Below are 12,676 nucleotides of genomic sequence, written 5' to 3'. Positions count from 1 at the left end.
CCCACACTAGGAGGATTTATCTGTGCTGTAGGCCTCTGTGCCTTCACACCCCAGGGAGAGCACGAGGTGACATCCATGACAAAGCAGCACACAAGCACTGTTCACCCAAAGCTGCTCTGCTGAACAAAACCCCGGTGCCTCCACGGGTCCTTGAGCGCCCTGCCACAGCCGCCTGGGATGCACTCGCGGGCATTTCTCTCCCACCTCTTCCAGCCAGACAGTTCCCCCAGGCTCGGGAATCCCGCTCTGCTGGTGCTCCGTGGGCACCGCTGGCCAGCCGGGCCGGCCGAGCCCACACCACGGCACTGGAGGTGCCCCCGAAGGCTCGCCCTGGTGAAACAGCGGCGAGGCCACCACCCGCTCCCCTCGGGTGGGGCGTGCGCCCCGGCGCTGCCCCGCTGCCGGCAGCAGGTTGAATATTGTAGGTGTGGGCGATTAAAGTGTCGCCGGCACAATGGCGGTCTGTGTCCCATTCGCCACGCCCGGGCTCCTCTTTGGAAAGCGCACACAAGAGGTGACAGGCCGCTGGCCCCCGCCATTATCCCGGCGGCATAGCGGCGCGGCCCGCCCCGTTTCCCGGGAAATGGCGCTCCCCGGCCGCCGCGGGACCACCGCGGCCGCGCCCGGCTCCGCGCTCCCCCCTCCCCTGCCCCGGAACGGCGGCCCCGTGAGGGGGGACGGCCAGCGCCTGGCGAGGGGGAACCGCAAGGCCACTGCCGGCGCCCCCGGGGCACTTTTCGGGGACAAGAGCCGCCGGTCCCATCGAGACACCAGCGGCACCGAGCGCAGACCGGCCGCCGCCGCCGTGAGGGAGCCGGAGGCGGTGCCGCAGCGCCATCGCCCGGGCGGCGCCGGGCAGCGCAGGCCGGGCCCGCCGCTCCTTCAGCGCGGCTCTCTGCTCTTCGAAACGGCGACAACTGTTTTACCCCCGTATTTCCTTTATTTTCTTTTCTCCCCCCCGCCCTTTTTTTTTTTTTAATTTGTTTTTTGCAAGTGCCCACGATTAACTCGGGAAGATGAAGTGCGTGGCGGTGGATGGAGATGTGCAGGGAAATGCACCACACCTGCCACTTCCTCACGCGGCTTCACCCCGTGAAACAGAAATTCATGCGACTGCTCCAGGTTAACTTCTGTTTGTACACTCCAGCGAATTACTGTATGCTGTGAATAATAAACCCTCCGTCTGTAATGCCATGAGTAATAATTCACTGGCTGTAAGTTTTGGAAAGAAAAGCTGCTTTTACGTGTCAATACTTATGGACTAAATGTTTAGGAATATTTATGGATGTGTTTTCTCTTTTCGAACAACTCATGTAAGACAAAGCAGACCAAATATACATATGGATAGACCTACATTTGTCAGACGATGTAGAAAGTCTTAAAAAGTGAAGACTGCAGTGATATTTATTGGAGACAATAAATGTGTCTTTCAATAGTCAGATTTCCAAGTGTATCTCCTCTACTTCTACCAATCTTTTATCTCAATGTAAGAAAAACAAAGCTCCCTGTGTCCCATATCAGCCCTACTTTCTGTATTGTGTAGATGGGCTGGCAGGATAATTTTTGAATCATATAAAGGGGTTTGTGGAATTCTGTTTTGTTGGCAGGGACAAGGTAAGAAAACTTCATCTGCAGTCTCCTAAACCTGGGGAGACATAAAAACAATCAAAGTAAGAGCAGATCTGATTCAGAAAGGTCTGTAAAAGTTACAGCAAGACAAACCATTCCAGTGTTGCTTGAGCACTATTTCATAAAGTAACTTGCTTTCCTGTTACACGACATCAATTTCTTGCTGTGTTTGCTGTCACGCTGCAGAGACCATTCCTTAAAAGTGTGTCAGATAGAAGGAGTAGCAAGTAACCTCATTATTAGCTTTGTTCACAGTATTTGCTTTCTTTTCTCCCGTTCCCCATGTGTAAGCAAAAGAATTAATTAGTAACAACATGGGTCAGCTGTGATTACTCTTACTGTGGTCCACAGTGAATATTCATATCCAGGGAATATTCAAAACCAAACAAGACCTCCCCACTGTGTGTGTGAAGAAGCATGTCCCTGGCCAGTGGGGGAGAAAGGCAAGCTTACCAGCGGTGGCAGGGCCACAATGCACTCACAGAGCTGCCTGCTCCTCCTTTTTTTTTTCCTGGCACTTGACAGGGACATGAGCAAGACTGGCAGAGTGCAGCAAATGTAACACACAACCCACAAAAAAGTGGTGGTTTTTTTGTTTTTTTTTTTTTTTTTTCCCTGCCCAGCCATGCTTTTCAATTTCTAGCAGTTGTATAATGTTTACCACCTTCTCACTCCCAGTAAAAATGCTTGTGTCAGGATCTTCTGGCTGTGCTGAGTGGGAGAAGAAGGTCTCTCTGCAATCTAGGGGAGTAAGTGACACCTCTGAGTCCTTCTCTGAGTGGCAACAACAATTAGATTCATGTGGAGCATTTTCCCATGTGTAGAAGGAGGGTATGATACTTCCAGTCCAGGAGTACCAGTGTGGTGGACTGGGATACTGCACCCTGTGTATCCAAGCTGCTGCTGCTGCTGCTGCAGCCCCACAAGGAAGGAAAAGTCAGGCAAAGCTCAGCTGACCTATCAGGCAACCAGGTGTGAACCCTCAAATTAGGTGTGAGTGTGTCTGGAGAGATTTTTGCCATGAAATAAATCCTTGTTTCTTTTCTCCTCCTGTTCTCCACAGCCCAGCAGGGCTCTGGTGCTGTGTCCCACTGGAAGTGGATGCACACAAAGAGCTGCAGCAGAGAGAGCAGTGGCAGAGAGCCCAGCACTGGGTGCTCACCTGGGGGGCTGAAACACGAGGTACTTGTGGGGCTGTGAAAGCAAACCTGCCTGCAAACCTCACAGAGGCTGTACCTGGCTGGGTGCTGGGCGCCGGGTGCCCACCAAAGCTGCTCCATCCCTCTCCTTCCTCAGCTGGACAGGGGAGAGAAAATATAATGAAAGGCTCAGGACTTGGGTTAAGAACAGGGGAAATCATTCACACATTACCATTGTTGGCAAAACAGACTTGACTCAGGGGAAGATAAATATAATTTATGTCCAATCAGATCAAAGTAGGGTAATGAGAAGTAAACCCAGATCTTAAAAATGTCTTCCCTCCACCACTCCTTTATTCCTGGGCTTAACTTGGCTCCTCATTTTCCCTACCTTCCTGCCCCTCAGTAGTCCAGAGGGACCAGGAATAGGGGCCGGGTCAGCTCATGACACATTGCCTCTGCTGCTTTTTTCTCCTCAGGGCAGGACTCCTTACACTCTTCCCATACTCCAGTCCCTCCCATCTTCATGAGCTCCTCCAGCATGTGTCCCTTCCATGGCATGCATTCCCCCAGGAACAGGCTGCTCCCATGTGGCTCCCCCACAATGTCAAGTCCTTCCAGCAAACCTGCTCCAGTGTGGGCTCCTCTCTCCATGGCTCCTTTCTCCTGACAGAACCTGCCAGCAGTCTGCTGCAGCATGTGCTTCCCACAGCCTTCCTTTGGGCATTCATCTGCTGTGCTGTTCTCTATGGATCTCTGCTCCACCTTGGACCTCCATAGGCTGCAGGGACACAGCTGCCTCACCATGGGCATCACCACTGGCTGCAGGGGAATCTCTGCTCCAGCGGCTGGAGCACCTCCTCCCCCTTTTTCTGCCTGACTGGGGCTCTGCAGGGCTGTTTCTCTCACCCATTCTCACCCTCTCTCCCAGTAGCAATTGCTACTGGGCAGGAACATTTTTCCCTTATTAACTCTGTTATCCCTGAGGCACTAACACCATTAGTTGTCTTGTGCAGTGGCAGGTCCCTCTTGGAGCTGGCTGTCATGGGGTCTCTTGGGCGTGGAGGAAGCTTTGGGCAGCTTCTCACAGAACCCATCCTTGTAGCCGCCCACCCCCACTGCCAAAATCTGGCCACACAAACCCCAGACAACTCTCATTTACTTTACTGCCACCTCAGATGCTGCATGGGCCAGAAGAGCAACCTAGGGAAGCACCTGCAGCTGGGTGGTGCAGCAGTGAACTGGTATGACCCAGTAGTTAATGACTCAACAGTTTAGTTTTCCAGCTGTAATTTTTCTTTTCCTTTTTGACAAATGTTGCAGAAATAGATTCTGTAGTACACACAGAGTATTATACCACTATGATGAATGGGATGGGGGGGGTACAGATTTTGTAACTCTTGACAGGTAGTATATTTATTTTTATAACTACACCTCTTGAAAAGTATTTTCTTTCTAAATTAAGCTCTTGGTTCATGAAATTTTGAGGCATTGGTAAAATTTTTATGTTTAGGAATTTGTTAAGCTATAAATCACGTTCCCTGCTCTGACCTTCTTTTGGAGGCTTCTATTTCCAGCCTCATGAATGACGCCTTGGGTGAGATATAACAAGCTGATAGATTGTGATGATGTCTTCACACTTGCCCACTGCTGTTGATGTGACACGTGGATGCATGTGTTCATGTCCCAGTGTTTATAAAAAAAAATTTGTTTGTGACTCAGATTAAGGGGGAGAAACTTGGTTTTGACATTTATTTGAAAACAGCTCTGCAGAGTGAAGAGGAAACATAAATTAGTACTGAGAGAAAAATGGTTAAAGCATGGCTGCATTGGTGTGATGCCTTTGTTGTTTTGGACACTATTTTTGTTTTGTTAGCTACAGCCATGAGCACGTACAAAGAAAGCTGGTTTACTTTTCATGTCATCAACTTTGAGCAGAGTTAAGTCAAACTTTTTGGGGGCATTAACCTCCAGCAAGCTGCAATGACCCAGCAAGTGTTCACAGAAAGGATGTTCTCATCAATTCAGAGCAGCCTACATAAGTAGGAAAGGAAGAGAAAAAGATACCCTGAAAAATCTGATTTGTTCAGGGAAACAATCCCAGTGAAGTCAAGAGAGACACACAGGGGACTTTGGAACTGGTCGTGCTGCAGCTGTGTCCCTCAGGGCTGCAATCATTCACTTGGTTGGCTCAGCAGAACTATTTATCTCCAGGTATTCACTGCTGGTCAATAGAAACATCTTTCTAGGTGATTCTTTGAAATCAGATAAATGTGTTTTCTTCCACTACTCACTTTTTGTTTGTAGCTGGTATCTCAAAAAGGTCATGTAACTGCAGATACCATGCAAACAACTCATCTTTATAAACAGCTGGCTTGTATCTCCAGTGGAGCTACTGCAGCAGAAACACTTCACAGTCTTTAACACTATCACTTCCTTGGAATTTGTTGTAAAGAAAGGGAAGTGTCACATAGGGTTCACCATGATGTAGCCCATTACAGAGAGTACATCTGTCATATCTGTTAAACTGCCTGCCTCTAGAGAGGTGTGTCCGTGAGTGTGACAGGGACACAGTCCCTGACTCAGGGGAAGATAAATATAATTTATGTCCAATCAGATCAAAGTAGGGTAATGAGAAGTAAACCCAGATCTTAAAATGTCTTCCCTATTTGGGAATATAATAATGTTGCCTCTATTTAGGTAAATGATCCCCCGAATGAATGTCTGCTAAGCTTAATAGAAAATTGTAACAGGTCAGGAATATTATTTAAGTGAATAAAATACACTGAATGTAAAAAGTCGGGAGGTAAACTTTGGATGCTGCAAGTTAAATTGTAATGGCTGATGTTATTGCAGCACAGCTTGCTCATGACTGGGTTAAAATGTTAATGAAACCTAAAGACTGAGAAAGCCATCATGAATGAAATATGGCCTACCTTCTCTCATCCTAAAACTTTTGTTTTAGGCAATATATGCCCAGTATCAGAGAAAATTAACCTCTGTGCAAATAAAGATGGCAAAAAGTGATTCTATTAAAATAAAAGCCATGCTCCAAGAAAATCCCTGCTATTATACTAAAACAGATGAAGTTGGGATGCAGTATTTCTAAAAATTATGTCCTGTACGTGTCAGTGCTAAGGAACTCTAAACTTATTCTCCAAAATGCTGATTGTAAATGCTCTCTGAAATCTAAGCCTGACATTGATAAACATGGTAAACCTTGCTGTTTTCCACAGGTGCTCTTCACTGAGCTGACTCACAGCAGCCTGAGGAGCTCATCCCACCTCCATGAGCTAAAACCCTTCAGCAGCAGTGCAGCAAATCCATGAGTACATTACCTTGCCACAGGCTGAAAATCCCACAGCACTCAGCAATTGAGCAGCAGGAAACGCAAGTTTAGAAAACAATTTTATTAGACAAATTATTTAGACAAATTATACACAGAAAGCTCTGCCACTTATAACTGAGGCCTCCAAAAAGTGTTTTGTGTATCTGTATAATAGGCAACACATCAAAATAGGCCTATTTTAAATATCGTACATGGTTAACAGGTTTTTTAATAGCTAAAATCACTGCAACATCTGGTATGTCCCTACATAGCTTGTTGGAAAGAAATTTTCTTTTTTTTTTGCTTTTCTCTTTTTTCTTTTACTCAGAAGTGTGGATGAGTTCATGAATGTTACAAGGGGGAAGCAAGTTGTGCATGCTTTTAGACACTTGCTACCCTGGAAACAAAATGGCCTTTTGCACGATAAGAATTCGTTCTGCCTTACACAGTAGACAATATTTGAAGATTTAGTACAAAAAACAGTGACAGTACAAGATGCTCCCCCAGAACAGAATTAGCATCAAAATAGAATAGATCTGAAGAATATACCTTTTAATTTATCCTAAAGCAAATCACATAGGCTGTTTCCTATTAATCTTAGCCAAAGAATGAGTTAGATTAAAATAAGTGTATGTATGGTTGCATTAAAAAGAAAACCAAACCAAAAAACTCACAGGATAAACTGCTTGCTTTCTACTTAACCACATTTTTAGTTTAAGGATTACAAATTGAAAGCTCTTCCTACATTTCTAACAGGTAACAGTGTTACTTGAAAAAGCTGGTGCCAAAGTGGGCACCGGTTTTGCTCCCACTGCTGTTCTTTTTCTTGCTTTATACAGTTGGCACTAATGTAAAAATACATAGCTCCTCTAAATCTAACTTAACATAGAAAGGGTTAAACTGGGTGCCTGTTTATATTTTTTTTCCCTTAGAACAATATGTGATTATAATTAAGGCCACATCTGTGTATCTTGAGGGCTTTTATTTTTTTCCTCCACTCACGCCATTATTGTATTGATTAACTGTGCTGACTTGGGAAAGGATTTATTGACCTTTGATCCATGTTTAACTGCTCTAGAGCTATATCAGTTGTTCATGAACATGGTATACCTAAGAGAGAATTCCATTTGTTTAATTAATTAAAAGGAAAACTATCAAGATTAGCCTTATAGAATGCTCAAAAGCCAATGCAAAACCTAATCAAAGGAGTTACATCTAGGTACAAATGTTAAATTGCCCTGGATGCTCTAATAGAAAAGTATAAAATACGCTCTGTTGGCAAATGATGCAAGTCAGAATAATGTTAAAGCAACCTGTCTTTTCTAAATGAAAAGACACCCTGCACTGTACATCTCTCTTGTATACAACACATTTTTACTAAAGCTTTATTAAATGAATTGCAATAGCAACGGCTGCCATTTTATAGCTATATATACATGTGTGTATATATATATACACATACATGTGTGTATATATGTGTATATATATATGTATGAGATACTAATTTATTTAACACAACAGAGGCTTCTGCCATATGATACAGTTTACTGTACATAAGAAAAACTTTTAACACTGTACAATCACATAAAGGTCATATGCACTGTTGCAGTGCAAAAGTAGATTTAACTGTAGTCTTTACTGGCATAGTAATGGCTTTTTGTAATCCTACAAAATTGCATTCTTATATTATGGGGCCTGAATGATTTTTAAACTTCATTTGTTTTCCTTTTTTTTCTTTTTTTGTCTTTTTGCCTTTTTTTTTTTATTTTCCATTTTTCAAACTGCAGGGTTTGCCTTTGGTCCACAGTTAAAAGGACGCACAGCAGTGGAGCGCTGACTGGATGCAGCAGAGTACATGAAAAATACTTTAGTTATTGCAATTATAGTAAAAAAAGGCGGTGGGGGAGGAGGAGCGAATGCCCTTCTGTAAAGTAATCCTCAGGGTTTTCCTATGCATGAATCGCTGCTTGTATCCTATATTTAAAGTATATGAAAAGCCTGAAGTAACCAAAACCTAACATGGTGATAAACTGAAGAATAAGTGATTCAAGTAGTACAGAGAATAAGGGGAGGCAGAAGAGACCAGACTGTGAAAGCAGAGAAGAGGAGGAAGAGTTGCTACTAATAATTCTGATTCTTAAATAAAATAAAGAAAAAAAACCCCAAAAACAACCCCTGAAGAGAAAATAACCCTCAAACAAATAAAAAAAAAAAACCAAAACAAAAAACCAACCCAAACCACAACCCTCAAAACCAAAAAATAAGGAAAAGAAGAAAGGTTACATCCATGTTAGTCCCATAATATTACAGCTGCTCCTTGCAAAGGGAGTCCTAAATAAGAAACAGTGAAGAAACTTGTTCTGATGCTCAGATGGAGGTGCCTCGGTCTGGGTCGCTGCCGATATTCAGGCCCAGGGTAGGAGTTGGTTGGTAAGGGATCGATGACATTGTTTTGATGGGGCTTCTGAAAAAGCCCCCGTTGGGTGCCCTGTGCCTGAAAGGGCCAGTTCGGTGCTCGGGCACGCTGCCGAAGGAGAATCCCGAGGCGGCTTTAGCAGACAGCGTGCGGCTCAGAGTCTGGATCTGCTCTGGTATGAAGGTGGTTGTGGTGATGTGAGTGTTCCTGAAGTCACTGATTTGCTCCAGTGCCTGACGTGTGGGTAAAGTGTCAATGTCCAGCGGGGTCAAGTCAATCGATGAGGTGGAGAACTGTTTATGGGGACTGTCGTCGTCTGTGCAGAGGCTGTTCACGCGCCTGTGGAGGTGCTCCAGGTCGATCTCCTTGTCATCCTGGGGAATGAGAAAAACAAGAGGCACCACTCACCATCGCCATTTGTGCTGGGCTGAAGTTTCACAGGGTGATCAGCACTGCTCGGGGAGCACAAGGCACAACTGACTAGAGCTGGCTCTTGGCTGACGGTGTCCTGAATGTCACCAGCGAACTCCCCCACCGCCTGAAGCCAGGTGGGCGAAGCCAAACTGAGGCAGACCTTACACCACAGCTACCTTCAAACCCTGGATCCAAACAACAAAACTCAAAGCGCCACTGGTAGCTTTTCAGGAAAAGGCAAGCTCGGAGCTAGGTGGGTTAGACTAGCAACAGCTGAATAGAAGTAAACTGCATAATCTCAAATGCCTGGAATGATGCCAGTTCTTCAACTCTGCAATGAAAACTAAATTTGGATGTCAACATGGGAGGCTCTGAGGGATCAGGTTGCCATCTTTGTCATCCTCTCAGGGTTTAAGGAAGGGCTAGAAACTTCTCAGGTTCCTTTTTGCCTTTATAATGTAAATTATGGTATGGAAAAGCTGAACATACAGAGAAAAAACCCCAAGCACTGGTGACTCATTGACATGGAACAGAAAGGAGTACACCAGGCAATTTTAAATTACAATGCCAACAGAGGGATTAATTATCTCCTCACCTACAAAGAAGCAATTCCATCTATTCTGATGGAATTATACTTTTGTGGGTGAGAAGAGAAGGCAGCCTGATGTGTTTATTACAATATATCATCGCTTCTCTTACCTCTGTCCCTTTTCTTTCTTAACTCTCTCTTCCCAGAGAATGCAATTCAACAGGTTTGTTTGTTATAATTGAGAATTTAAATGCATAGAAGTTAAAAAAGAGGAGAAAGCCCTCGGTGACCCAATAAATCACCTGTGTTGTACATACATATTTATGCTGAACTGCAAAGCTTAATTCAAAGCAGCATTAAGTACACACGGACAGGGATATTCCCTCAGTCTAAGTAGTGCAGCTCATTCAGAACAAAAATCAATTTCAACTAACCTTAAAATTTACCTTAATCTCTGTGAAATTTACTGGCTCTTCCAGGCCACTAGAAATATCTCACACTCTAGGACCTCACAGAGGATAATTAGGCAGCCGATAGATGTGCACTGATGACTTCCAGCCTTGATTACTGAAATGCATTGACTGGCTTGATCCAGAGCTCCCTGAATCAATGGCAAGACTCCTAGTATATCGAATGGGCTTGAGATCCCTCCTTTCTCTAGGAATGAAGTCAAGCACTCAGTCCACACCTAGAACAAACTGCAGGAGTTGATCTGCTTAGCAGAATGGATCACTGAACATTTGCGCTGGCACCACGCCGAACACAGAGCCCGACTGGAGGGAGACTGAGAGGCCAGCTCCCCTCCAGGACTGCACCCTCCGAAGGCAGGGACAGGGAGACAAACCAGGGAAAAAGGGGAAGGGAACAGGGCATCAGGGATCTCCCAGGGACTGGGTGATCACTGACCACAAGGACTTTGGTTTGAGCTCATCACGGGAAGGAAAAAATGCAGTGCTCATTTCTTGGACTTAGCTTTCTGTCTATTGTTTATTCACGGGTGGACATAGACATGGATGCACATAACAACCACACAAGTGACATCAAATCCAAACGCATTCACCAAACGCTATCTCCTCAAACAATTTGGAGCTGCATATGGATGCAGGAGAACTGGGGCCACATCAGAAGCTAAAGAAATATACAGAGGCTCGATTAGCGTGTGCAAGTCATGACTATGTCTCTGAGGGACAGTCCTAAATAGTTTCCTTTTTTTTTTTCTGGTTTTTGTTTGTTTGCTTTTAATTTTGCAAAAAAATCAAACATACAAATACTTTGTAATTTAAAGTGCCAATCGGGAAAAGACTGGAATTTCATAGTTTCTGAGCCTCGAAGAGTAACTCAAAATAGTCCTCTTTCTTTTACAGAGATGCATTTGGGGCTAGGGTCAGACCAGTGAAAATATATAAGCGGTGATAATCTCCCATGCTTAGCCCACAACCCAATCTCCACCCAATCGATACACCAAAATGAGACCCACTCACAGTAAGATTGTGCATATCTCCATAATATGATCTTTCCTCTTCTCTCTTGTGTGATCAGTAGTGAAATATTCAGCAGTTTTCACATTTAAATTATCATCAGGCTTCAGAGTCAACATCCCATTGAGATTACTGGGGCAGTTCATACTTCTCTCAGAGCTACTGTTTAAGGCTGTCTGCAGACTCAGGCAGACATCAGTGAATGGGTTACTTCTGGCACGCGACCGAAATGTTATCTTCGCAACCATTAGACAATTTTTTTTTCAGTATAAAAGCTTGCATTCTGGAGCACAAGATGGCAGCCACCAGGAAAAAGGGTTGGCTTGCTGACCACAAACTGGCCCAATCTGACCCCCGATTCTGGACTAGTGGCCTGGAAGAGCCAATGGATTTCATGGAAGCTAAAATGAATTTTAAGAAAGTTAGTTAAAATGTATTTCTTTGCTGAATGACCCCCACATACAGGATAATGGGGACATTCAGCACATACGTCCACGTTAAACTCAGTTTTGAGCCAAGCTTTTCAATTTAACGTTGAGATGAGCGTTTCAATGCTAAGCTAATGACCATGTAATAAAGATCAAGGAGGCCAAATTATACCATTTGTGGAAAGTACACACTTGAATTTCTCAGCATTTGAAAATTGAAATAGAAAATTTTATACTTGTGTAAAATATCTGCGTTGGTGTTTTTTTCTTTTCCTTTGTTATTGATTTTCATATTTTGCACCAGATAAACATAAAGTATGAAGTTCTGAATCTTTGGGTAAACAACAGTCAAGTGAATTTTAGGGTTTTAAAATGATTTACCAGGTGAAACTACATGGTTTCCATTCCTGAGAAACCCAATTTAAAGACTAGAGATTCCTTTTTTTTTTTCCTTTTAATAATGGTCCGGTCCAGATCTTGAACAAAAAAGAAAAAAAAAAAGAAAAAAGAAAAAAAGAAAAAAAAAGCTTGGGAATTAAAACAGGCAAGAAAAGATTAAATGTATTTTTACATCAGTGCCAATGTTGTCTAATTAGGTGGCGTAATTAATCCTGCCTGATTAGACAGCATTAGATTAGCAGAAATAAACACAATGGAGAAACTGCAGAGAAGGCAAGACTACTGCACACAAATTAACATCAATACCCCACAAGCTACACAGATGTGCCTAAGCTACAAAGACAGAAAAGCTATATTTGACAGTGCTACATTAAAGCTCTTATTCAGGTTCAGGTTTGGGTGTTACTTCCAAGGATATTTTAATAAATAATTTTGTCCCTAATTTCTTTTTGGCATTTTGTAGAGGTAAAAACTTAATTATGAATACAAGAAATTTGGTGCAAAGTTGCACAAGGCTCAGATGGCTGGTAGAGGGACTGGTAGATTACCACAGGAAGGAAAGCATTAAATGTGCAGGTGTAGAAGCAAACTCATCTCAGATGTAAAATAACATATTTCTCTGTGGCATCTGTACAAGATTTTCTGAAACAAGCCTGTACCAGGTTTCAAAAGTATGTCTGGCCTGAACCTGGAAAATCTAATGTAGTCTTGCTTCCCTGGACTTCAGATGAAATAAAAAGAATTGAAGTTCATGGAAGTCTCAAGAGCTTAATGTTTCTGAAAATGGGGACAAGCTTATTCAAGAAGCTAATAGCTGATTTAAGGGGCAAATTTTGCAAATGTATTTTAAAAGACTCAGCCACTGAGCTTAGGGGATGTATTTTTCAAGAAAAAGCCAAGACACCTAGTGAGAATT

General features: G+C 43.5%; 1 protein-coding gene across 12 annotated transcripts in view; it reads right to left on the bottom strand.

Annotated features, from left to right (window-relative positions):
- Nucleotides 1–6,834: 6,834 nt before the first annotated feature.
- GRID2 (glutamate ionotropic receptor delta type subunit 2) overlaps nucleotides 6,835–12,676 on the bottom strand; it is an 809,145-nt gene continuing 803,303 nt past the window's right edge. For 11 of the 12 annotated variants that reach the window (XM_064416952.1, XM_064416954.1, XM_064416953.1 and 8 more), the window contains one exon: nucleotides 6,835–8,886. In XM_064416952.1, coding sequence (XP_064273022.1) covers nucleotides 8,464–8,886 — 423 coding nt within the window. In that variant the 3' untranslated portion in view covers nucleotides 6,835–8,463. Of the gene's footprint in view, nucleotides 8,887–10,423; nucleotides 11,335–12,676 lie in introns of those variants that run through there. The other variant, XM_064416959.1, reaches the window with a different exon arrangement.

This window comes from Passer domesticus, chromosome 4 (assembly GCF_036417665.1).
Source record: "Passer domesticus isolate bPasDom1 chromosome 4, bPasDom1.hap1, whole genome shotgun sequence".
NCBI classification, from domain to species: Eukaryota; Metazoa; Chordata; class Aves; order Passeriformes; family Passeridae; genus Passer; species Passer domesticus.
Note: the sequence above shows the minus strand (reverse complement) of the source record. Positions and strands in the feature narration are given on the sequence as shown.